Here is a 27,113-nt window from a genome sequence, read left to right as displayed (position 1 = left end):
AAAGTGAATAGTGTAGGGGGAGATTTCACAAAAGATGACCAGTTAAAAGACTACTGTGATCCTGAAGAGGGACGATTCAAAGGCTACTTAGGTAGTTGAGCAATAGAATTGGTGACTAATAAAATACAGTGTGGATGAGAGGGAGGGAGAAACTTTCTGATTTTAAGAGTAGGAAGGAGAGGGTTTTCCTTGCCATTGATCAAGATGGTGACTGTATAGGAGAAACATGCTTGGGGAACAGTAATCATTTGGTCTTTTATATGAATTTGGAGCACGTGAGAAACAACTGGATGAAGATAAGCAAGAGAGTTGAAGATACGGATTGGGGATCACGTGAGGTTTCCGTGGGAGGTAGCAATGTGGGAACTGAGGCTGTGGAGCTCTTTAGATCCCCCCACCCCACCCTGAGAGGGAGAGGGGGCAGGGCAGAGATGCTGATGCTTCCCAAGGCAGAAGAGGAAGATCCAGGGAAGGACATGGAGAAGGAGCTGCCAGGAAGGAAGAAGCACAAATAAAAGAGAATGATATGAGAGCATTCCTGTGGGGAGTTGTCCACAAGAAGAACTTCATTCACCTCACATCTTTTTATAAAGAGATTGTTCCTAGAGAGGGATGAAAATGAAATTGGTCTTGTATGCCTTCGACTGTGAAACATTCAGGATTGTGTGGGATTTTGTATGACTGGAGTTAGGTCCCTCCAAGGTCCCTAACCAAGTGACGCACCCTGAAACCACTCTTCCCTGGGACACAGGGTCACACCAGCCACAACACTCATAGGCGCATCCCCTTCTCTCAACTGTCTGACCTCAGTCTGGTCTCTGAGACTTAATTCCCCTGGCTGGTTAGGATAAGGCCATCTTGCCTCCCAGTAGGAAAGTGAGGCATCTGGCAAAGCCTCTTCAGGCTGCACGGGGATGCCTCCGCACTTTGGAGGGCTTTTCAGGCTTCTGACTGCCGCCTGCTAGTTCTCTGCAGGTGGCACTCTCTCTTTCCTGCATCACATTCCTGAGTGTTAACTCCAATCTCTAGTTCCAAATAAGAATCAGAGCTGAGCTGATGAGAGACAACCCCTCCACTTCTATTCAATCCGGTGTCTATTCTTTCCTCCAGGTCAGGCATCATTTGGAACAATGAGGTAGCCACAGAGTTCGCCCCCGCCCCCCTGGAATGTCTGGGCAAACATATAATAAGAAGTTATCAGAGAAAAGAATGTAGCAGACAGACATACTCATATGTTACCGTGGACATGATCTAAGTTCCTTTCATGGTAATCTGGAGGTGCTGGGGATGAGAGACTGACACGGAACAGGTCACTGCAGGCGAGGTAGTCAGGGTAGACTTCTTGGAGGAGGCAGGTGTTTCAGCCAAGTCAAAAACTCTATATATCGTATTTGGATTGACAGAAGAAGAAGTTTTGTTCTGGATATAAAGACCTTCCAGAGACACATAGGAAAGAACAGGCCTACTCTTTACACGAGAGAACTCAGAGTTTTGTTTTCTTAAGGAATTTGCCTTCAGACGGAAGTTTACGTTTAGTTTTTATCCAAAAACAATATAATCCTTTTACTAAACACTGAGGAATAGAAAAATTCATTTACTACTTCAACATCTTAACAGAACTTTTAGTGCTTTGTTTTATTTTTTGTTTATTTTTTGTTTTTATAGAGTTGTAACCAAAGAAATGTGAGGTAATAGATCAGAATACAGCTGTCATTAAGTGTTTTTCCGTGTTGCCTCACTGTACTAATTATCATCTTAATGGTAGTATAACCATTATTTACTTAACTTTTTTGAATATTTGAGTCTTTCCCATTTATTTGACATAATAATGTTCTGAGTGTTTCTTCCTCCATATGGCTTTTCCTATATTTTGGATCATTTCTTTAGGACAAACACTCCAAGTTACAGTTACTGAATGAAGGGTCTGAATATTTTTATGACCTTCCAGTAAGTCTTTTGAAAACCAAACTGGCAATATGTATCAATTTTTAGTGCTGCCAGCAACAATTGAGGAAACCTCTTAATTGAAGCCTCACCAGTATTAGCTACTGTAACTTAACAAAAAATCCTGCTTTAGTAAGTGAAAATGAGCTGCTTTGCTCTTTTTTTTTTTAATTTGCCTTTTCCCATGTTTGTTTATAACTTCTTATTCTTCATTTGCAGCCAGTCTGTTCATGTTTTAGCCAGAAGCTCTAGTTCTCTTAGTGTAGAAAAGTGGAAAATATGGGAGGAGCCTTTGCCAATATTGCCAGCAAACAGTATTTTGAAAATCATTTGTAGTAGTATTTTAGTTTCAGTACAAATGTATATAAGAGCAGAGGAGGAAGTAAAACTAATAATTCTCTACCTAGCAGTTCGAGGGGAAAACAGAAAAGAAGCCTGGGTATATATTGGAAACTGTGCCTTAAGTGCTGCATTTAGAAAAATGTATAGTCCATATCCTTGTTATTGACTTGGGGAAGGCTGGCTCCTCCAGGACCCCATTCTTTGGTCTAAACATCTTTGCAGGTAACCAGCATCCCAGAAGAGCAGATCCTAGTTGCCGTGTTCCCTGGCCTCCCCACTTCTGCAGAGCTCTTCATCCTTCCCCCCAAGAACTTGACAGAGAGGAGGAAAGGCAATGAAGGGGACCTGGAACAAGTAAGTGAAAGAAAACTAACTTGGTAGGAGACTTGCCTCCACCTCATAATCTAAGGGGACACAAAGTATTTCCAGCCAAAAAGTGAGATGAGCCCTTTCCTATGGGTCCATCAGACTGTCACTCTTTGTCCAGCACCCAGGGCTTTGGAGAGCAATCAGCCTTACCTAGAATAAACACAAATGCATAAACACTGGAGCATTCAGCTACACAGGAAAGAAGAGTACCCCTGAAGTCATTCATTCCAACAGTTGCCATTCCTGCAACTTGCTCATGTCTCCCACCCAATGACTTGTTCTGGGGAAAAGAGATGGGGGAGATGAAGAGAGGAACTTGAGTTTCCCTATCTATTTCTGGGAAAATGTGCTTCCTGTCTTTAAAGATCCTAGTCAATAGAAGTTCTGCTTCTAGGAAGAAAATGAACTGCTTTTAAACATGTGTCTTTGGAAAGAGATGGATTGCCTCATCTTGCTTTGACTAAGGAAGCAGCATTCCCAAAAGGGATCGTGATTTACTGTCCTTATCAAATGGCATATAGTTCTTGTGGTCTGCATACTAGCCTAGAAATGAAGTCAGTGGTGGTCCCATGGTTCTCCTTCTCTTCCTGCTCTTGCTGGGGTCTTAACTGGCTGTGCTTTGCTTTGCTTTACTCTTCCATGCTCCTGTGATGCTAAGTTAGAAGTAGAAATAAGTGAGAAGGAGGCTGCTAAAAATCAGCATGAATCAAACACGTTTGCTCCCATACGAGTTAATCATTGTACAGATGTCTTCCGCATCCCTCTGCTACTCACCTGGCTGTCACCCCATCCCCACATCCATCCACAGTCCTCTGCGAGCTGCACAGATGCCATCACGGTCAGTTTCTCTGGGAAATGAAGGGGATCCTTGCATTGCAGGGCTGCATATTGAAATTGGCCAGATATAAATTCAGCTTCTCAATGCGTACATCACTTTTATAAGACCTCTTTACTCTGAAATAGCAACTGGCATGTGTGAACTATATTTGGAAGCTACAGTATCCATCCATTTAGATAAATAGGTAATTACGGTGATGAATAGCAGCTGTGATATTAAGGCGCGTACAGTGAGATAAGAGTTAGGGACAACAGCCTTAGTCTGCCTCAGCTTTCATGTGGGAATTACACAGTGATTAAATCGATGTTACGTGTTCCGAGACTTGCTGGGGAAAAGTAAAGAGGAAGAATTATCCCATAAAAAGGAGGCAGCTTCTCCTTTAATGTTTGCCACCCATTGTCTCTAAAAGAGAAACAGCAGAGGAGTGGGCTGGGGTGTATGTGCCTGCTTTAATCCTGGCAGGGGCTTCTCTACCCTGTGCATATTGCTTGTTCAGATTAAAGAACTAACGGTTGGTCAGTTGACTTTCTTTCATTGGGACCCACAACAGGTCTCTCTATGGAAAGTTAGGCTTAAAAGGCACTGAACTGGGAGTTGAATGAAACCTCTATGTCTGTTGTCAACTCGAATTCACTAGGTGACTGTGGACACGCCTCTCTCTGTCTCACTCTCCTCTCCAGTATAAGCGAATAACACCAGCTGTGTCCTTGGCTTCACAGGGCTCTAGAGGCTGGGAGAACCAGATGGATAAAAATGTTCCAAAATCCTGTCCTCTGAGTGAACATGGTCATTTTTTGCCTATTGACCCTGGTTTCTTATTCCATGCGGGAGCACGGTCACGTGACATTTCTTCCCAAGCAGCCTCTCTCTCTCTCTTTTTTTTTTTTCTCCCCAGATTGTAGAGACGCTGTTTAATGCTCTAAACCAAAATTTGGTCCAGTTTGAGCTGAAGCCAGGGATTCAAGTCATTGTGTATGTCACACAGCTGACTTTAGGTGAGTGCCTGTTGGGATTCGTGGGGTAGGGGGGTGGGGTGGTGCTCTGATGTCCTGGAGAGAAAAGGGAGGAGATAGTTACCAAACACTTTTCCATAAATGCCCGTAAATGGCTTTGTGTAGTGATGGCAAAGAAAGATTAATCACATCTTTCTTGAGGCTTCCTGTTAAGGTGGCAAGAAGACTTTCTTAGAAGCAGCTTTGCTATTGAATTCCTGGATGATCTTGGGGAAAACCCTACAATTTCTTTGGGCTTTGGACTTTATTATGTTTTTTTATCTATAACAGTTGGGGTTATATGAGGTAGTTCTCAGGCTCTCTTAATTTCTATGATTCTCTGATTCAGTGAATCTTGGTTGGAAGACTAGATGAAATAACTTTAAAACTCTCTTTGATTTATAATGTGTAACTCTAAGTAGAAAAAGTGACCAGCTCTAGGTGGTTGATTTGTGAAAGGAATAAAAAGAGGCGTGTCCCATTGGGCATCCACCTCTGGCTCTCTGGGAAAGCCTATGTGCTGAACGTTTCTAATTAATAAAAACTTTTCAGATGAGGAGGTCCCAAATGTACCCATCCAGCAGTGTTTTACCACAAGAGTAGAGAGGCAGAGATTCAAACACTCCATCAGTGTTTAACCCAGAGTTCCCAATGGGCCACCTATGATCATGTTGACAGGCAATCGGGCTAAGAGAAAGAACATTCAAGCCCTATTCCTACTCCCCTTAGCTGCGTACAGTTTACTCAAGGAGCAGCAAGTTTCCCCAGGCAGAGCAGATCCCGAAGAAGCTGTAGATCAGGGGTACCATTCTCATCATTGAAGCCAAGCTTCCTCTGCCCAGATAGCATGCAGGGCAATTGGAGGCTGGATATAAGGATGGAGTCCAGCTGGCTTCCTTTCTCCAATGGATACTCTCTCCAGCTAATAGCTTCCAAGTGAGCAAGTCTGTTCTTTCTTCCTAGCTCCACTGGTGGACTCCAGTGCTGGGCACAGCAGCTCAGCCATGCTTATGCTCTTGTCAGTGGTGTTTGTCGGCCTGGCTGTGTTTTTGATCTACAAATTTAAAAGGTATGTGCTACCATCACTCAGTTTTAATCGTGGGGCTAGATTCATGGGAGCTGATTCCTTCTGTAACCGACGTTCCTAAACTTATCCTAAATAGGTGATTTTAACTGTCCCTGAAGCTCTGCTTGGCATTGGCGAAGAACAGGAATGGTTTAGGGTCAGGGAATAAAGGAGCTTAAGAATCTGAACGCTCTCCAGTTTATAATTATGTTGAGTTAGGAAAATGAGGGGTAGCCTATGAAATCAGTTAATTCTCTTCAAGAGAAGTTTGAGGGGTTTTCAAACCTCACCTAAGTTTCTGAAGTAAGGTCTCAAATATTTAAGAGATCTTTTTCTACAGCTTACCACCCATTCAGGGTGGTTAAGTGGAGAAAATGCAGCTGAAATCTGGTTACGCATGTATGCACACACACATATTTTCTTATCTTGTATTGCTGATATCCAACATCTCTGTTTAAATTTGCATGCCAAAATATACAATTTTATACTCCTCCCTATTTCTCCTGTTTCTAGTGGGAAACTGATCAGGAAAACCAAACCCCACCCGTATTCAAAAGTTATTTTTGAAGGCCAGAGGCGGGGTGATGTAATAGGATACTTATTAAAAACAAGAAATTGAAATCAATAATTCTGTACCATTGTTTGAATAATGTAATACATCTACCAAGAGATATGCTGGTTAAGAGTATGAACTCAAAAATCAGACCCAATTTTAACTTTCAACATTTGCAACCTTAGGCAATTGAATTTGCCTCTCTAAGCCCTCATTTCCTAATGTGTAAAATGGAAAAACAATAATACTTTGTAGGTTTGCTATATGTTTTCAAGGTAATAATATCTATATCTAGTACATAATAAAAAATCACAAAAGCTAAGCTACTATAAATAACATGCCTCCCAAAGGCACCACCTGTGTTACAAACTGGCACATAGTAGGGCTCAGACGTATCAGTGGCATAGAAATGTGCTTCATAGGAAGCCTGGGTAAAGTAAAAATATCATTAATTATTGTCAGATGAGTTTTGAAAGTATAACTTGGTCCTGGGAGTTTTTCTAGACACTGAAGGTAATGCTTTTAGATTTTTGGAAGAGATCAGTGGTAAAGGTGCTTCACTCTACCTCCCCCGCCCCCAGCCCCCATCAGCTCTCCTCTAGTGGATTTCTCAGGCTTAAAAACACCAGTTTTACTCAATAGACATCTCAGCATTAGCCAAAACAGCAGGAATTCTTAAACAATCTCCACTAGAAGGACAGAGTGGGGTTTACCTTTCTACTCAATTTATAGACCAGTTATGTGAGTTCACGTCCTCTTGGATCAGGATGGGTCAACCCACCTGCCATGTTCCCTTTGAAGAAGGGGAAAAGCCTTCATATCCAATTAGCGAGCAGAGATTCAATATAGAAACAGTCTGGTCAAAGCAACACCCATTTATGGGTGTACTTCAGTTACACACAAAGCACACTTTCGTTCATTCAAGGATTTGGTTGTGGGGAAGGCTGGTGGTTGCTGGGACTTGAAGATCAATTAACCCAAATGTATCACCTTCTGGCTCCTAGACCTCCATCCTCGCTGAGGACCAGGGCCAATAGAAGTCCTGCAAAGAGGTATTTATGTCAGGTGTCTCCAAATTAAGGCAAGATCTGTCCTGTGACTTAGAAAGTTTTCTGCTCTCTTGTAAATGTTGCTAAACTCCGTAGACAGTCAACTTACTAATGTCGCCATCTCTTAATGTGCAGACTTTAATACTTGAATCTATGCCAGTTAATGGCATCTCTGAATTATTCTACCTCTGTTGTCCCCAAATATCAGCCAACCCTTTCTATGTCCCTGGCAGGGAATCAAGATACAGGAAACAAATACTAGTCAAGCTGGATAAATGGTTTGAGTCAATTAAGAGTAACCAATCATCAGTTACCTTTTCTTTTCTAGTCACCTTTTCTGGAAGTTTTCCTCCCAGTGCCCAAGCCCTTTGGCAGAGGTCCTTTTGGATCTCCCTTTGTTTCTTTGGTCTCCTTTCCCTCCTCACCACCTGGAACTCCAGTGATGGCTATATGGAGGGTGCATAGCTTGCTGACAAGTAAAGGTCAGGTTCTTTTCCATGATTCCTAGAGTCTCCTCTGCTTCTTTCATTTCTGTCCAATAGAACTTTCTGCAAAGAAGAAAACACTCCATAATCTATACTGTCCAATACAGTAGCCACTGGTATGGTGGAGAAACTGAATTTTTAATTTTATTTAACTTCAATTAATTTAAATTTAAATAGCTACAGCTGACTAGTAAACACTTTGATGGCACAGGCTAGGGAAAGGGTAATTCTGTTTCTGTTTCCAGATCACTGGCCATGCTGTTTTCAAACCCCAAAACTTTCTCTCTGCCATCTCCAGCATTAATTTATTAAGCCATTAATTTATTCAGCAAACATTTATTGAGCGCCTGCTGTGTGCCAGGCACTGAAAACAATCTCAGTGTCCCAAGTGGTCACTTAATAGAGGAAGAACAGAATTATTTAAAGGAATCTTGGGGATCATGGTAACTCTATTCTCCTTCCTCTGTTAAGTGACCACATTTGATCTTATTCTTGGATAGTGACTGCTATTTTGTGATGTCTTAGGGAATATAATTAAAAATCATTTTGAGATGGCTTTTATTTTCTGAAAACTCTTCCTAACAAGACCTTCTTTCTATACTGTAGGTTTGTTTTTTCTTATTATCCAAGAAAACTTTTGAAATTTTATATTTCTTCCAGTCTTTTTTCAGTAAGGCTTTCATCACAGTGCGAAGCCTACTTTGCTTTTTCTAAATTCCTCCCACGGACTTCTAATACTTAATCATAGTTGGAACAAACAAATAAAAACTGAAATTTATATAGGTGACTTGGATTGATCCATCTTACTCCTCTTATTAAAACTTACATGAATGTATAGCCCAAGACGTGCCTCTAAATCTCATTTCCCACCTTTCTAATCTGCAAAAGCAGGGTTTAGTCTTGACTTATTGTCTCAACGGTCCTACATCCTACACAAGTGGATGTGTTAAGAAATAAAAAGCAATTTGAAAAAAATTTTAAATGCTGCAAGTTGTGACATAAAATTCATTCCCTTCCAACCATCTATTAAAAATATTGAAAAAATATGCCCGTTTTCAGAGATTAAAATAAAGTGAACAGTCTTTATAAGGGCAAATTTATCCAAATCCTCACAGGTATCAATCATTAAAAAAGCAGGAAAAGGGAGGCGGTGACCTCTGGCTACAGCTCTGAAGTACCCAGACTTGTGTGATCAGGAATGGTTTGACTGCCCCCAGCACCTAATAAATATTACAGTTGATCCCAACGTTCATGAGTAATATGTACTTTTATGATTAGAGGAAATCTAAGTCGTTAGGCTGCCTTTCTATTTAGATAAGAAGAAAGTGAGGGCCAGCATGAAATTTTAATTACACACATTTAGAGAGCCTGCGGTTTGCTGCCTCACATAGAATCTCTTCACTTAAAGTTCTTGTAAATTGTAGTAAGCTGGTTTAGACCAGTAAGAGTCAGGAGGACACATCCCTTAATGTATGGAAAGCAACCATTAAAAACATGAAAACTGGACATAAATGAAAGGTAGGAACTGTCCATGTTTTAAACATATTTTGGGATCTTTCCTTCCAAATTAGCTATGGAAGACCTTATTAAATGCCTCACATTCTACCTCATTGTGGGGTTGGAGTAGGGAAGGGAATGTAGTTGCTTGAAAATACCACTGGTTGGCACTAGGGTAACAGAGTGATTCTGCTTCATACTTGCACAGAATGTTCTGGTTTGGGGTAGGTGTCAGATGTCTCAAGTTTTAATAACATCTATGCCAGTAATCAGCTTCATGAAATGTCTGGACTTCAGACCAATTTCCCCATCATTTAATGAGGTAAGAGAGGGCTCTTCTACCTGTAAAATTCTAAGATAAAAGTGTGGTCTTTTTGTTTGAGAACATAATATATGAAAATAGAAAGAGCATAGGCTTTGAGGTCATTTATTCATTTATTTGACAAATACTACTGAACGTAAACCACATGCCAAGCACTGTGCTAAGTTAAGTGTAGAGCAGTGAAAATGGAAAATGTAGACCTTACAGACATGGGGCTTTTTGTGGGAGAGAAAGACAGACAGAAAACAAGTCCACACACATAGCCTATTCCATCACCCTAAACCAACACCCTATTCGTTTCTTTCATAGACACCATCCCATAATTACATATTTATGACGGGAGAGATTGGGTGGTCAGGAGAGATTGGGTGGAGATTGGGTGGTCAGGAGAGGGCTCTCAGAGGTGACATGTAAGCCAAATTCTGAAGGACAAGAAGGACACCGTCACGAGAAGAGTAGAAGGAGGTGTGTTACAGAGGGAACAGTTGATTCAAACCTCATCCCCAAGGTGGGGACGAGTCTGATGTATCAGAATCTTGAAACTCAAAAGTTTGGGTTTCAGACCAGCAGCATCAGTACCACCTGGGAACTAGGCAGAAATGCAGAATTTCAACCCATCCGGTTCAGGCCTGTAGAGTAACAAATGCATTTTAACAAGAACCTGGTGAGGCATAAGCATATTGAAGTTTGAGAAGCGCAGGATTAGAAGAAGTCAAAGGAGGCTACAGAAGCTGGAACACAGTGGGTCAGGAGATGATGGAGATGGGTCAGGAGATGAATACTCCAAGCAGATTTCAGTTTGAACCTACCCGCTCCTCCAACCTCAAGTCTGTCTGCCTTGTTTCCAAACCTCCTACCTTCGTGTCTTTGAAGGAAGTTATTTAGCTTCTCTTAATCCTTGCCTTAATCCTCTCCACAATCCTAAAAGAAAGCTATTGTTATTCCTATTGAACAGATGAGGAAACTGACTATGGAAGTATTTAAGACACTTGGCCCATGGATGGTGTTCTAAAAATGGTAGCAATGGCTATAAGTCTTTTATTTCTTGGCTATTCATAAAGAAAACCAATGTGAATTGATGAAACGGATACAAACTTAGAAAAAGCTGTCTTTTCACTATGATACAACCTTATGAGTCTCAAAGCCCAGCTCCTCTGTAAACGTTATAACTGGTAAATGTTTTCAGGGTTTTAGTGCACACTTGGTCAATAGCATTGCCCTTCTGTTTACACCTGCTGGTTTTGTGCCTCAGAAGAAGATGCATGCCTCCGGGAGTTCTGTGGTTACATCTCCCCTGGGCATCTGGGTCCCTCCTTGTGTTCATTGGCCTCATGGCGACAGTATCTGGGTGGCCAGCCCCTTTCCCTGACATTGGTCCTGTAAATAGCTTCTTCCTCCACCTTATCACCCAGGATTTCCCAGTTGCCCCAGTTGGGCGTGCCCCATGATCGTAATGTGATTTTGCTCTGCCCCATGTAGGAAAATCCCCTGGATTAACATCTATGCTCAAGTCCAACACGACAAGGAGCAGGAGATGATTGGGTCAGTGAGCCAAAGTGAAAACGCCCCCAAAATCACACTCAGTGACTTCACCGAGCCCGAGGAACTGCTGGACAAAGAGCTGGACACCCGGGTCATAGGTATGTGTGCTGGTATCACCAGGCTCCTGAGTCCTCTGTCCTCCAGACCCTGAGTCAGCCAGCCCATGTGGCCTGTCCTTCAGGTGGGACTAGTCTGGAGGGTGGGGGGAGAAAACAGTGGGCTACAGCGACATAATCATGTTTTGAAGTGTCCGCCACCTCTGACCACATGAAATTGGCAGAACTTTTTTCTCTTAGAAGTAGATCAAGATCAAAAGTGCTGGAGTCTGAGTGGGAGAGGGATGAGGCCAACTATTACTGTTGGACTTTCTCTTTATTTTTTCTAAAAAGCGAAAGCATTATACGTCCCAATAATCGCGTGAATAGGAACTCTGCCATCAGATAGCCCTGGATTCATTTTCTTGCTCTACCAGTCTTCTAGCTCTGGGACCTCTCTGTGCCTCATATTCCTCTTCTGTGAAATGGGAATAATAGTATCTGCCTTCTAAGATTGTTGTGATCATGAAATGACATATATCATTAGCACAGTGTCTGCCACATAATACGTGTTCAATACCTGTTGGCTATTAGTATTGTGATCAGCAGAGTATAAGATGGCAAGGTATTGCTCCTACCTTGTGTGCTGGGGTGGGAGATGGCAAACGTTAAACATAGGTAAGATAAGCCAGTGAACTGGTAGGGTAGACTACCCAGGTGCCCTATTTCATAAGCACACGTTAAGGTGGCTTGGTATTTAGCAATAAATAAAGCACAGACCCACGCCCTTGTGACAGGTACATCCTTACCTCCCTCTGTCTTCTCTCCCCTGCAGGAGGCATTGCCACCATTGCAAACAGCGAAAGCACAAAGGAGATCCCCAACTGCACTAGTGTTTAATACCAACAAGCCACGTGGTCAACCATCTTTCTGACTTTTTATTTTTGATGGTTCCTATTACTCTTATTATGGAAAAATGAAAATGTCTTTTTTACCTTTTGTTTACCAAGGGCCCCTTCATAAATAGCAGGCTTAGCTTTGGGAGGCGAAGGCATTCGTAACTGATTAAAATGAGACACAAAGAATAAATGGCTGTATTTGTGCTAAGGGCAAAGGATGCATCTTCCCATGGCTTTCTTGCTTCATTCTGCCATTGATAGTGCAAGGAATCTTGTTTTCCTTGCGGTCTTTCTTTCTTTTTATTTTTTAAGTTGGGTTGGCTTTCCACTAACCTCCCATCCTCCCCCCCACAAGCCCAAATCACCAGTACCCGCCTCCTCCCTCCCAGCACGCACCTAAAAACGTAAACCATTTCCCAGTTAGGTCTGCAGGAGGAAGGTTGGTGGGGAGTGAGCGTAGCTGCAGGAAGCGTGCACACCTGTCGGAAGAGGCCCTGCCCAGTGCATGTCCATTGCAAGCTGCAGATGGCTTATTGTATATAGTTACAATGTAAGTAGCTCTTTATTTCCTGAGAAATAATTTAATGTTTAGTAAAAAAGAAAACAGAAAAAGGAAAGATGTGTCTGTTGGCTTATGCACCCACCTTCAGAGCTGACCCACCCCCAGGCCTGCTTGACGCTGGGTTCTGGATGCTCTCCAGTTGTCTGTCACACTTAACTCTTGCATCTCTGTGTCCCTGCCATTGCTGGTTTCTATTTCTGTATATACAGGGGGGAGGGGGGAGGGCCTCTTTGAAACACCTAGCAAAGGAAGGACGAGAGTGCCCTCATAGAACGTGGGATTTTTTTTGTCCCATCAGTGATGTGAAAGAAGTTGCCAGATGAAGCCCACTACAGACTTCAAACTGAAACCCAGATGGGGAAACAAGGCTTCCCCTCCACAAGGATGAGGTTGAGGATAGCTATCAGCCTGAGGTTTTCTCTAAAGAAACCAGGCAATGGATCTAAAAAGATGACATTCTGTTTTCCGGTTGGATTCCATGGAATTGAATAATGCTTATGGGGAATTCTCTGGCTATTCTTACCCCAGAAAAGTCCCTTGGGCACTAGGTGAAGCCCAGTGAGTGCCTCAGCCTGGGAGAAGTTAGAGGTGGGAGGGAGCTGGCCTTCGTGGAATCCTGTGACCGTGCAAACCCTGCAGGCCCCAGAGGGGTGTAGCCTTTAATGATCTTAGTCAAAGTTGATTCTCGCAAAGCTGTGCCGCTTGCTTGTCAGATGTACACAAGTACACAACTTCCTTAAAGTCAAATGTCTACCTTCAGTTCCCTGAAGGCAGTTCTTGCATCTGGGGCGAGTGACTTTCAAAGCCAGTGTTCTCTTTTCCTGCACCCCAGCCCCTTCACACGGTTCATGTGTCAGTTCTTTTTAGGAGGGTCACTTTAAGCCATGCTGTAAGCATTGTTTTCTTTTCAGGATCAGCCTGAGCGTACTTGTTTTATAAAAATGATACACTGTATATATATATGGGAGAAAAGGCTGAATTTTTGACCTGTTCATTTTTGTGGGATATTGTTCACATCCTCCTCTGTGAGACCCTGAGAGAATGTGACCTTGAGAAATCGGACTGGCTACATCATAGATCAGAATTAGGAATATTTCTAAAGATATTGCTTTTTCGTTTCAAGGGTTAAATGGGGCAGACAATTGCAATACTTGTACTAAACACTGGAATACAAATGCATGAGTCATATCTATATATACAGTATATGTACATATACTGTTCTTGGTTTTATTGTTCCATTTGAATATTTCTACTGTAAAAAAAAAAAGACAGTGGTTTTGAAATTGTTGAAAATAAATGTATTTTTGTACATCAAAGCTATATACCTGGCTGAGAGTTCTCTCTTTGGGCAGTTGTCTTGATCTGTTGTATTATTCGACTATTGCTGCAATAATGCTCCATGGGAGAAAAAAAAAACGACTAGCTTATGACAACAGATATTGATGTTTTGCTTGTGAGTCTTCAGGTCGGCTGTGATTTGGGTGAGCTCAGTTGGGATTGACCAGGTTCTCCTGGGCTAGTTTGGATGCAGGCTTCAGTGTTTGAAGTCTGCTCCATGAGTTGTCATCATTCTGAGACCAGCAGCTACCCAGGGCATGTTATTTTCATGGTGGATTACAGAATTCCAAGTGAGGCCAGCAGCATACTCTATCCTCCAAGGCCTTGGCTCAAAATGGCCCCTCTATTTACTGTCACTGATGTTCCATTAACTAAAGAAAACCATATGGCCACGTTCAACATCAGTGAGCTAGGGAAATAGACTCCGGTGCAAAGCATTTCTAAGTTACATGGCAATAGGTGTGAATATATAATTCTAATCTACGGAGGGTAAGAAGAATTGAGAACAATAGTTCAACCTATTCTACCTACTCAGTTTCTGTGACCCCCATGGGGAACTTACATTAGATGGCCCATTTGAATCAGTATGCAAGTTCCCCATCTCAAATGTGTGGCCAGGACTTTTGAGCAGAAGTCTTGGTAACCCCAAGGCCTTTGAGTCTGACACAACCTCCCAGTGAGTGGTAGAGGTGGGACTCCAACACAGGTCTTAAAGATTTCAACAGGAGAAATGAAAAGAAGAGAGGAAACCAACGTGACACATATCCTTTTTTTAAACCTTTTTTGTGCTGTTGATGCATCAAACCAGCAACAAATCTCTTTCCTACACCAAGTAAGGAATTTGGAAGGAGGAGTAACTGGCTTTCTTGTACATTAGGTAATAATGGAATGTGAACTAAGTGCCTAGAATGAGGGCTGCAAGTCAGATGTTTTAATTATTTAGTATTCAAATATGTGATAAACTTCCATGGATCCCAGAAACCCAAGGAAGTTTTGGTCAATAATTTGCTCCCATAGTTTGGACACTGACTGACTATTCTGGAATCATATTTTCTGAACTCAGTTGAAGATATAGGATTAAACAAAGGTGGTTTTCTTTCCATTTGTGAGTGTATTTAAAAATTGTGTATTATTCTTGGTATAACTTTTCTTGAGTTGTACTCACCTTTTAAAAAGATTTACATTATGTAAGTACCTTCCTCAAATATTGAGAATGTCACATGGTACCTCTAAAAGAAGCAGTGAGTTTTGGGGTCTAACTCCATTGGTTTATAACATAAAGTGCCTAGACATCTTTAAGGGATTTTTAATGGTTTTGAACTTCCCCAATAATGTGAAGTGTCTAATAGTCCTATCCCAAGTCAAAGGAGAATTAGTTTTTGCTTTCCATGAGATCTGAGTTCTTCTCATGTTAATTTTATGTCCCGGTTGATAAAATTGCTCCACCAGAGTAAAGAGGAAGAAAGTGAAATAAAGTGGTAAAACAGTGTGAGTCAGTGGGTTCATTTGGGCAAAGTCCTGCTATGAATATAGCCTCTGTATCCACCACCAGCATAGGCCTGTCAGATTTCTCAGTAGAAGGCAGGCAAAGGCAGACGGCAGAGGGTGTGATTGGCTTTGTAGCTAGTTCTATGCAGGGTCTCTCACCAGTGGTGAGGACACTGCATCAGAACTGTCTTCTCTAAGGCAATTCTAAACCGAAGAAGCTAGCTTGCAGAAGCATTCTGGGGCTAGAGCCCAGCTATTAGCATCATAAGCAGATTCTCTGAGGATTCTCATGTGCACTAAAGTTCAAGAATTACTGCTCTATCTGCCACTAAAATAGTTCAGGGAGAGTTACGGGTAAAAGTCACCTCCCCTGGCTCCTGTTACCATGATACAAGGCACCTTAATCTACAGAAGTGAGAACAGCTTCCAGATTTGCTCACTTCCTCCTGGGCAACAGCTGCAACTGTGGGAGAGTCGCCCGACTGAGTTATCTAAAACAAATCACACTATGAGTCAAGGTGGTGATGGATTGTGCCTTGGAACAAATTTTAAGCCAGGAATTAGGAGATCTCTGACTTTTAGCAAGTCATTCTAGACCACAGTATCCTTATTTGTAAAAGGAAAACGCTTTATGGCCTGCCTCACTGGCTAGTTTTGATTTCCAGAGATGTGAAAAGCATACTGCCAATTCCAAAATTATTGAGAGATGACTAGTACTTAGGAGTACTTAAGAGAACTCTCTTCTTCTGTAGAGGGATAAACTGAGGCTCAGAGAGGAAAGTGATTTCCCTAAGGCTACACAGCAAATTAGTTCAGAGCTGAAGATAGAATCCATGTCCTCTTTATTGTAGGGCAGTATTCTTTCTACCACGTGCCTCCCCGGCAAATGCAAAACTGATTGTACTGCCCATCATGGAGAGTCAGTCGAGAGCCTGATGGATATGGCAATATGGCCCCCGTATTTACAATGTCCAGAACGCTTTAGAATCTAACTTCCCGAGTGGGCTCATCATTCAGTGGCTCACGACCCTCCACATGCCATTGCCCTGCTGATGCACTGGTCTAGTTGCCCATGGCCTGATGCCGATGCTTCCCTCGCTGGACTGAAATAAGGCTGCTCAACAGACAGATGCCAGACCCCGGCTTCACACACTGCGCTGTTCTCCTTTCAAAGCATTTGGCCTTGTTCAGAGGGAAGAAGGCCAGAGAGCAAACATAAGCAATGGGAATGCCTCATCCTGACTCACACCCCAGATCCTGCCAAATTCTCTTGTCTGGTCCAGTGGTACTGCCAAAGGCGCCATGTAGTCCAATGATTACCTCCCAAAGTACTACTGCATCTCGATGTCCCTTAAACTTAGTTTAATTACTGCTAACTTTACAGTAGCAGAGTTAAATTGCTCTTTGCCTCGATGCTTTCAGGCTGTATATCATTATGAGATACAGGTTCATTCAGAGAGGAACCAGTGGGACATTGTATATGAAAAACAAAAGAGAGCCTCTGCTAGTGTTCAATTTATTTGGAGACTCAGATTCTCAATAAAACTTGAATGCACTGCTTTTTCATTATCTGAGGCCCAGAGGGGTAAAATGACATCATCAGGGTCCAGTTTCCCTATCTATAAATTGAATATAATGACATCAACCTCACAGTGTTGGAACCAAGATCAAATATGATAACTTGGATAAACCCAAAATAACTAGACCTTGACAGATAATGAATTGAATCTGAGAAGCTCTAGTATTGTGCTAGATCCTTTTCCTCTGTCCTTCCTGGCCTCAAGTTATAAAAGTTATTTACCAGTCTTTCACCAAGGGCTGTACTGCTAGAGAAAGGGTTCAGAATTACTTGACATTACGTCTCCCCCATCTGGAAGAGATTTTTGGTTAAAATCCACTGTTTACACCTTGTTTCCAAAAGTCACTGCTTATTTTATTGCTTTTTGTTGTGTTAATATAACATCTAATTTTCCTTGGATCGTGTGAAGGGGGCAAGAAATGGACACTTGTAATCGGGGCTACCAGAAACGCCTCATAAAATTAAAGACTGGAGGCTCTCAGGTCCTGAACCGTGCTCAGCCTTGCTGAATGTGGCGATGCCCTGGAGAGAGCCACGCTACTGGACAGAAACAGTTCGGCCTTGCTTGTTTATGGTTTTGGCTCCTTTATAACACAACTTGCTTCTTATATACACTCTCTTCTCATACAAAGTTTTTGTGATGTACATTTCCAGGTCCTGGGGTCCCTCAAAGCCTCCCTGAGGGTCACTGACTTGAGTTCCTTTATCTTCATACATTGAAAAATAATCAGGTAAAACAATTATTTGTAAAAATATACCTTTTATATAGATGGAGGTACCAAGGAGATGGTTTCTTGCCTTCAACTCTGGTCACAGCTCAAGGAGAGCTCTTTCAGAGAGTGAGCACAAGACACATTCTTTCCAAAATGTCAGAAAAGACAGAAGAAAATAGATCATGACAGGCACACATGCCATCTGTCATTATGGCTTAGTCTCTGGGGAACGGAGCAGTTTGCAGCCATTGGAAATTAACTAGATAAAGTGGGGCCTTCAGTGGTTTGCTCCTGAGAAAGTGTGTGGTCTGTTCCCTGAAGAACAGAGACTTCTTCTGCTGAGATGTCTGTGCCAAAGCGTCCCAGGTGCTAAAGGCTGCCGGGCCCCAGGGGTTTCTCCCCACCAAGAAGGCCCTACTTCTCCTTCCTGGAGCCTGTCCCAGAAGCCTCTTCCTACAAGGCAGGCTCTTTTGTTGCTTATTCTCCCTTGCAAAGGGTTATCGCTGCCCATGTTCCAGGAACTGGCTGCAGTTAAAAGTGTGTCCCAGCATGGTAGAGGGGAAGAGAAAGGAGGCAGAAGCAACAGAGATGAAACAGAACTGCTTTTCTTGTCACTAATCTGTCTTTCTTGGTTTCTAGGTAGAATCACCTGGGAAGCACATAATTGTCTCCATAAACAACACACCTGGTCCTTGGAAAGCCAGGATGGTTTTCTTATGCTGACCTTCCAAAAATGTTATGGTTCAATTAGAGAATTGCTGGGCTTCTTGCATTGGCAGCTAGGACATTCTGAGGGTGGGGTGTCAAGGGGAAGAAGAGGGGAGAGATGAGGCTAGAGAAATAAAGTTAATCTTTGTCAATTACAGAGCTCTCCTTGACACATTCTTATTTCAACCTGTCAATTTCAGATTCTCCTCTGTGAGGGGAAAATACAGATGCTCCCCAGATTTCTGATCTATTTATAATGGTAACAAGACAACTCTAGCCAGTGTGTGCTCATCATGAGCTAATCATCCTCGGCTATGCCTTGTGCCTCCTAATTAGTGGCATGTTGGTTGCCTACTGATCAAGTTGGAGCCTCATCCAGGCGATGGGGAGGGCAGGTAGCAGGAGGAAAAGCTCTGAGTCCAGTCGAGCTCAGATCTTGGCAGGCTTTCTGACAACAGGTGGGCTTCACACCTTGTCTTGAAATGTATCCCTTTTAAAGAGGCAGCCACCACTTCCATGGGTGCTAACAGGAACATGGCAGGCCTCCAAACATGGGTCTTCTTTCTGTCTAGGAGCTTTCCATAGCAAGATGCTGTCCTTCCAAAACCTCTTGGCTCAGTGATATAGACCCAGCAAGTGACATCAAGTAGAAGAAAAACAAATAACTAAATAGGCACCTGTAGCTGAGAATGGGACAAGATCCTTTTCATTCATTCATTCATTCAAGAAATATTTACTGAAAACCTGCTCTCTACCAGGCTCTTTTCTAGACAGTAGGACTATATCAATGATCAAAACACACAATTTAGTGTGACCACATCTTTTTTTAATCCAAACTGGGACACAGTTGGGGGTAAATGGAGCACTATTAATAATTACTCTGGGAAAACAAGCATGACACAGGACTGTGTCAAGCAAACCAGGAGGTAGGGTCACCTTAACGTAAAATTCAGAGGGAACATAAAATCAGAGATGTGTCCATGTTACATCTACCTTTGAATTGTTTTTTTCCCTTTCAATCCCCTACCCATAGATGGAAATCCAATTCTCTGAGCCTGAAAATTCTTCACGGATATCGCCTATCAGCTTTGGAGGATTTGAAGGCCTCTCATTGGGGTGGTGAACTCTTTCATAGTCAGAGGTCAGTGAGCATAGCTTTGGATGGTTTTTAAAAAGATATTTAAAATATTATATCAATTAGGATTTTGGTTGCAGAAAACAGACACTGATCTTGGCTAATTCCAGCAAAATGGAATTTACAAGAAGGCTATCGGGAGCCCACAGAATCAACTCAGGTTTGGAGACCACAACTTGGAAAGAAGCAGGACCTGAGACAGATTTAGAGGGATCAGGAAGCACAGGAATGTTTTCTGGGCAGATAGCATCTTACCAGGGGACTCTTCTGGAATGAAAGAATGTCAATCATTCTATTCTCATGTTACTGAAGATGCAAAATTCCAGATAAATTTCCTAACTGGTAAAGTTCAGGGCACATGCTCACTGCATGGTACAGTGAGTATTATGGGCTGAATCCTGTCCCCTCAAAATTCATGTGTTGAAGCCCTAACCTCTAGTACCTCAGAATGTCATTGTATTAGGAAATAGGGCCTTTAAAGGGGTAATTAAGTTAAAATGAGGTGTTTAGGGTGGGTGCTAATCCAATCTGACCGATATCCTTATAAGAAGAAAGCAGGGGGCAGACACCCAGAGAGGGAAGACCATGTGAAGCCATAAGGAGAAGATGGTCATCTATAAGCCAAGGAGAGAATCCTCAGAAGAAACCAACCCTGCCGACACTTTGATCTCTGACTTCTAGCCTCCAGGATGGTGACAGAATACATTTCTGTTGTTTAAGCCACCCAATCTGTGGTACTTGTTATAACAGCCTTAGAAAACTAAACGGTGAGGATAACTATCTGGGGAAATAAAGCTGTATTTCTCTGGCTTTTCAGGTGGGGGTAGAGGCATTTGGATTTACTATTCCACTTAGATGACGTACACTAGGAGAGAAATGATCCCGCCACCACCACCAAAGGAAATAAGTGGTTGGCTATGAAGGCACGATGGATTCTGGACAGAGAATGAATGTCCACTTCAATAACCTTTCAAGGAAGTTTTGAAATCACTATTCTTTCAATATTTATTGAGCACAAACTGAGAAACTAAGTGCCTGGTAGTATGTTAGGTGGTTGGAATTTCAGATGTGAATATACGACCCCTTTCCTGGCCTGGTGGAACATTCTGCAAGTACTCAATTTTCTATCACACTTTTCTGGGGGACAAAGTGCTTTGATAATTTAGAGACAGTTAACAGAGAGGTATATAGGGATGATCCTTCCACCCAGAGGAAGGATGGTGGTAAAATTTAAGGAAGAATTTGCAAAGGAAATGACATTTACACTAGGCATTAAAAATGTTGGAATTTGCTCACACTTTTTTTTCCATCTAGCATCTTCCTTTCCCTTCTTTCTCTGGCAACGTGATAGAGCTCTAAACGTTGAGGCAGTGACAGAACTGGAGGATGAATGGGAACGGGGGAATGGTGGGAAATGGGCTAGAAAGACAACTATGAAAGAACAAAAACTCGGAGGTTTAGAGTTAGAAAAATGTTGACCTTATGTGCACAGGATAGTTTGTATTTTCTGTATGACTCCAAATGTTTATGATGAGCTTGTGTTCATTTCATAGTTTAAAAGAATAAAGAAGAAAGTAAAAGTCACATCAAATGTTTATAATGGTTTTCCAGATCTAGTGGATTTCAGGGTATTTCATTAGAGTCCTTTTTAATAAACTTTAAAAATAAAACCATAAGAGATTGTTCTGCAATACTGATTATTAAGCCTAGTTAAAATAAGAACATTCATAGGTCAAAGATGGACAATAATTTCAAGAGACTTGTCGCATAATATCTGCTAGAGAATGGTTTATTGGTCTTTATAAATGGAAAAAGAAACTAATTACTTAGGTCTTTCACGATGAGTATTAAAGATACAGGAAATCATTACTCAAGATTCTTGGCAAAAGAAATTGCTCGTACGTTGCTCTCTACTACTCTTTTGTCTTATTCCTTTCGCAAAAGCAGAGAAACTTTTTTGTCGAGCAATTTTGCTGGCAACATCCCATCTGTAAGTAATTTGCCATTGTTAACAAACGTTGGAACCGAACAACACCAATTAAGGTTTTAAGTGGTTATCAAACATGGTGAGAGATTCTGCGCAAACTGTCAGGTGAAGAACTCAGCTTGAGGAAGGCATTGCCTGGTGCTGGAAAACATTTTAAACAGAAGGGAAACTTGGACCAAATTTCTCCCCTGAGCTTTAGCACCCACCTGACCCTCTGATGCAAGGGTGTCGGCTAGAAGTTCAGAATTGGAACTACAGAAGTCATGGACCTGGATGCGATCACCCACGGGAGACATCACACAGAAGGTGAGCACATCCAAACTAGCCCCACCAGCTTTGGAAGATAGGCTGCTCTTTAAACAATTTTTCATTTATAGTATTTTTTATGAGTGTTTATCAATGTATCATGCAACTTTCCTTCCTTCAAGTGAAGGCTCTCCCACTCTGAGCTCTCAGAATTCAGGGATCACGTCCCACCCCAGACTCAGCTAGGGCATTGCCTCCACCTCTGGGGGCAGAATCATGATGTTATCAGACGGATTTAGCCTTTGCAGAGCTTACATCTTGGTTCAGTTCCAACTTCTGCATTTACTCCCTGTGTGGTCTCGGGTGAGTCTCTCATCTCCCCAAGCCTCAATTTCCTCCTTTGTCTTATGAAGAAAATAAGATAGAAAACATGGAGCGTATGATAGGTTCAGCATAAATGAGCATTCCCTCTGCCCCTGACCCTTCTTCTGTGCTTTCCTAGGACACCTGTATGACAGGGCACAGGACTCCTTGCTAAGGAAGAGGCAACACAGGAAGGCTCAGACCCCCCAAGAGGTGTTCCTCGGCCCCCTCGGCCATGGGGGCTCTACTCCCGCCTGTTCATCCACCCAGAGCTGCCTCCCCTCCCTTGTGTAGGAAACAATGAAAAACAATTAGAAAAGACAGCCACTAAACCAATCCCCCGCCCCGTGAAAGTTTACACCTATTCTTTTATCGAGTCTCAGAAAAGAGCCAAGGTATCAATAATTTTGTAGAGGCAAACTGAGGGCTGGGACAGTGAAGGAGACTAGTGGCCTGACCGGTGACGTGGGTGGTGGGCTGTTGGAGGATGAATGCTGCATTGCTAAACGCAGCCACGCCTGCCAGCTGAACGGCTCCTTTGCTTTATAACATATCCGAGACCAAGCAAGGTCCTTCCGGGAGCCTATCATTAACTTTGTTATTATGGTTATTATCAACAATGTGCCAATTTTCCTGCATCTTTTAAGATCTTTCAATTATGGCATGCTGAGTTTTTTTTTCCCTCCCCTTCTTTCTCCTGGCCTCTCCCCTCCCCTCCAACCTTCTTCCCCAAGTGCCAAGGTTTCTTTTCTTTCCTACTCCCAAATTGTTCTCCTTAGAAAAGAATGGCCGTGACAGGGCTGAGAACTCAGCAGGATTTGGCATCTCTCTGACTGAGGAGAAAGAAATATTTGTATATTATTCAGTGTCCTCCAAGTTATTCATCAGAAGTTTCATTTTTCACTAAAGTCTTTTCCTTATCTTAAAGCCGTTGACATGAATATATATCATGAAGTTAAAAAGATTGAGTTACACTTCACTGGCTACTGCTAAGATTCATGGAAGCTCAAAGCCCCAGCTAGTCCCTGGGTGTACCAAGCCGCTGCGTTTCACGTCTGCTTTCTTTTTCTTGCTCAGCAAACACACTTACAGGGTTTGTCTCTTCACTGTGATATGAGAATGATTTAAAATACACTCGGTGTTACTTGATAAAAGACCTTTGCCAAAAAGGAGAACAGCTCTGTCATTTGAGCGTATTTCCCAAGGGCCTTGAGATGTGCTTGAGCCGGGTTTAATGGGTTGTTTTTGAGCCGGGATGCTGGCTGATGGGCCAAAGGCAGAATCTTCTGTGCGGGGTTGCTGGCCCCAGGAGACCATGGAAGTGCCCACGTTTCGGTGCAGGTTAGAATGCTGGTTGGTAGGCTTGTTCCCTGATGGCTGAGGTACCTGGCAGGGAGCAGCCTAGTGGTTCATCTGTCCAACCACACTGCTGTTACTAAGGATGTTCCCAAGGAATAGCACCTAACAGGCTGTATTCGTCTCCTAGGGCTGCTCTAACAGATTATCATAAACCAGGTGGCTTAGAACAGTAGAAATGTATTCCCTCACAGTTCTAGGGCCAGAAGTCCAAAATCAGGGTGTGGCAGAGTTTTGGCTCTTTCTGGAAGCCCTGAAGTAGAATCCATCCCCTGTCTCTCTCTCCTAGATTCTGGTGGCAGCTGGCAATTCTTGGCGTTCCTTGCCTTGTATCTGCATCACTCCAATCTCTTCCTCCATCTTCACGTGGCTTCTCTGTGTGTTCTCCCTTCTCTCTTATAAGGACACTTGTCGTTGGATTTAGGGTCCATCCGATTAATCCAGGATGATCTCATCCAAAGATCCTTAACTTAATTATATCTGCAAAGATTCCTTTTCCAACTAACAAACCCGTCACGTTCACAGGTTCTGGGTGGATATATCTTTTGGAGGGTCATCATTTCAACTCACTCTAAGGCCCATTCCTAAAAAAAAGGTATAAACAAAGGTGCAGGTAGAAGGATAGAAGTGGGGATAAGCAGAATATCTGTGCAGGAGCTCTCAGCATCCAATGCCAGCCCCCATGATCCATTTCTTTCCCCCCACTCTCTTTTCCCCATCAAAACTTAGCAGGCCAGGGTCCCTTTGGCGCTCTAATATGAATCTGGGCTGTCTGCTCTGGGTTTGTTCTTCTGATCTGCATGCTATGAACTATTATTATTATCATGTGTCTTAAGTTAGCCAAGTGGTCTATCACTGACCAGAAATTTCCCATTATACCCCTGTCCCTACTTCTCTTCGAAGAAGAAAAGTGATCTGATTGCTCAGATTTTAGGACACAGATTGAGCTTCCTTGGTTAGTCGTTGGCATCACTATGCTGCTATGATGTGGCCTTCCCTCAGCAAAAAAAAGGGAGTTTTCTTTTGTATGCATTCTTGTAGTGGTCTATGTTTGCATGAAATAGACCGAGCCATTATATCCTGTGATTTCACTGGAGCTTTCAGGAAAGGGGAAGACTGGTGTAGAGGCTTCGTAAATATCTAGGCTGGGCCACATGTATCACTCAGGTTTCTCAAAATACTCTGCCTTTAGGGTTTGTGGCCCAGGTCTTAGGAACAAGAAGGTAGCAATTTGTTTCTCTTTGTCTTTTCCCATGAGACCCTTGGGAACCTCTCGGGTAGGAGTGTTTGAGACAAGAGTGGGACATTTTTTTAATACATTGTCCTCTTCTAAACCATCTTAATCCTATAAAATCCTACCATTACTTCATAGGAACTGCATCTTGAGTTTAAAGGGCTTTATTCCTCTTCATCTGGTGGAGGAAAGCAATTTCATGCAACTCTCTACCGTGTAGGACCAGTTATTCGGGAGTTAACACAACCAGAAACAACCAAATTGAGAAGATAGAGAAGGGTGTGATGTGGGTATGTGGAGAGAAGACCCCGTGGGGGATGGGTGAGAGGAAAGACAAGCTGCAGTGACTGAGCTGTCTCTTCCCAACACATACCTACAGCTGAACAGCGTTTCTACAAATCTAGCCCCTTTACAGAATGATCCACCTGCCATACCCCAGATGCACCCAGGACCGTTCTAGTCTCTGGCCTACCTGAGTCTCAGAAGCTCTCAGACTCCATCCATCTAAATCCTAACCATGGAATAGACCCAGCACAGGTGTGGCTCACTCAGCAAGCCTTCCTGGTGAGTCCAGCTCAATACTCCTCCCCTTTCCCTGCTTCCCATGTGTTTGCTATATGACCTATAACCTTGCTATCACCATTTTCCTTTTCTCCTCTTTTACCGTAAGAGGGGCAAGAGACAGAGAGATGTAGCATAAAGGACGCAGAACTGGAAGTCAGATGTCCTAGATTCTAGTTCTAGCTCTTCTCATGTTATCTGGTTGACTTTGGCTGGTGATTCAGTCTATCTGGGTACATTTCCTCCTCTATAAAATAGGATTCAGTGCTGAAGAGAAATGACGTCTGCCCTGCCTGTCTTATCAGGCCATTATATGTATCAAACGAGATGCCCCATCCTGTAATGAATTTAATATACTGGCTCAGAGCTGCTACAACAATAAGCTGAGTATGAAAGCAATTTCCTGTCTTCTCCCTATGCCTGTATTTGCACTTCGTTGACTGCAGCAGGTCGCCCAGCACCAGCCTCTGTGAGTGCTGGCTGCTAATGTCTCACAGCTGCTCCTGCCCCAGAGGGGTCCCCATCTCTCCTGGCAGTAACACCCCAATCCCACTCCTGGATGGGGCAAGTCTGTGGTATAATTTATGCTTCAGAACCCCCTGCAGATCAAGTCAGAGCTAAACTCAACAAGGCTACATCCTTGCTCGACTTTTCCTCCCTTTCCGCCCTTCTTCCTGCTTTCCCTTAGTGCACACTCTGGATAAATTGCATGCTCCAAATCCCTGTCTCCGGCTCTGCTTCTAGAAAACCCAACCCAAGACACCATCCCATGGTGGTCAGATCGCAAAACAAGACATCCCCATCCCTGTGTTCAAAGGGTTCTTACAGATATAAGACAGCTACGCCTTCCTCAATATAAGATCTCAAGGAGCAGAAAAATCAGATCCCATGAATAGCTAAGTGTCCCAGCCCAGTCTCCAGCTGTGAGCCAGAGCAGAGGATTTCTGGGAGATGGGAGGGCAATGGGGGTTGCTTGTAGCCAGGGAGATGTACAGCAGGGTGGAACCTCCAACCCTAAGGCTAGAGTACCATGGCCTATTGCCACAACGGGCCTTAGATAGTAGCCCTCCCTCTACCAGGAATTTTCTTCTGTAGCTTCTGAACCCTCAATCTCAAGAATGATTATCATCCACACAAGCTGAGCTTTCTTGAAAGTGATTGTTTAGTGGGAACAGCTGGTGTGTGAATAGAACGCTTATATATTTTTTCTCTTCCCTCCCTCCAGTTGACACTAAGTGAATACTTTGAAAGGCGGCCCTGCTTCTCTCCCAAGGACTAGAGAACTGCTTCCTTATTTTACTCTGGGTTTTCATCACTGTACAAACTGTTTTTTTGGAGCCCTTGCCTGGTGAGAGGAGGTATGACCCACAACTTGGGATATTTTCTTGCTAATTAAAAGTTTCCAATATTCTCTCTTTGCCAAAGAAAACACTGCCATCTTACCTTGTTCAATTATTGCTAATTAAGTAGGACCAACTCACCGTTCCCGAGAATAATTGTTATAAGACCTGTGGATTTCTATATTTTTGCTTCAACAGGTCTGAATATATATTCACACATACATACACGCACAGACACAAACATTTTTATGTGTGCGCATGGAAGATATCATCTGGGACCCTAACGTTATAAAGAAGTTGAGTATCTACTCATACATTATGTTTATTTAATTAAATCCAGCCTTTTGTAGGTTTTTCTTTGCAACTGTCCTCCCCAAAGCCCATAACTACTATGAGTGTGATTGGCGAATGCGTAACTTAAACTATTGATTGCCTTGCTCTTGCCAGTGGTCTGGGTTAATTTGGGTAGGAGGTCTTCTGTATGATCTCTCCTTGTAATGAAGAAGACCACAGAAATAGACCTGGGTCTTATCTGTCACCTCTGGCTCGTGACTTTGGCAAGTGAATTCA

The 27,113-nt window shown here is 42.8% G+C and overlaps 1 protein-coding gene and 1 long non-coding RNA gene across 2 annotated transcripts in view; both read left to right on the top strand.

The window, feature by feature from the left end:
* SORCS3 (sortilin related VPS10 domain containing receptor 3) overlaps positions 1-11,934 on the top strand; it is a 596,683-nt gene extending 584,749 nt beyond the window's left edge. Inside the window, exons 23-27 of the mRNA XM_061193540.1 lie at positions 2,509-2,640; positions 4,389-4,488; positions 5,449-5,554; positions 10,937-11,097; positions 11,870-11,934. Coding sequence (XP_061049523.1) covers positions 2,509-2,640; positions 4,389-4,488; positions 5,449-5,554; positions 10,937-11,097; positions 11,870-11,934 — 564 coding nt within the window. The remainder of the gene's footprint in view (positions 1-2,508; positions 2,641-4,388; positions 4,489-5,448; positions 5,555-10,936; positions 11,098-11,869) is intronic.
* A 13,127-nt stretch (positions 11,935-25,061) lies between these two features.
* The window catches only part of LOC133093606 (uncharacterized), a 145,905-nt gene continuing 143,853 nt past the window's right edge, over positions 25,062-27,113 (top strand). The window contains exons 1-2 of the long non-coding RNA XR_009701295.1: positions 25,062-25,206; positions 26,429-26,561. This is a non-coding gene — a long non-coding RNA (uncharacterized LOC133093606). The remainder of the gene's footprint in view (positions 25,207-26,428; positions 26,562-27,113) is intronic.

The sequence above is a fragment of the Eubalaena glacialis genome, chromosome 1 (assembly GCF_028564815.1).
Source record: "Eubalaena glacialis isolate mEubGla1 chromosome 1, mEubGla1.1.hap2.+ XY, whole genome shotgun sequence".
NCBI lineage: Eukaryota > Metazoa > Chordata > Mammalia > Artiodactyla > Balaenidae > Eubalaena > Eubalaena glacialis.
This window is presented reverse-complemented; position numbering and strand designations above follow the sequence as displayed.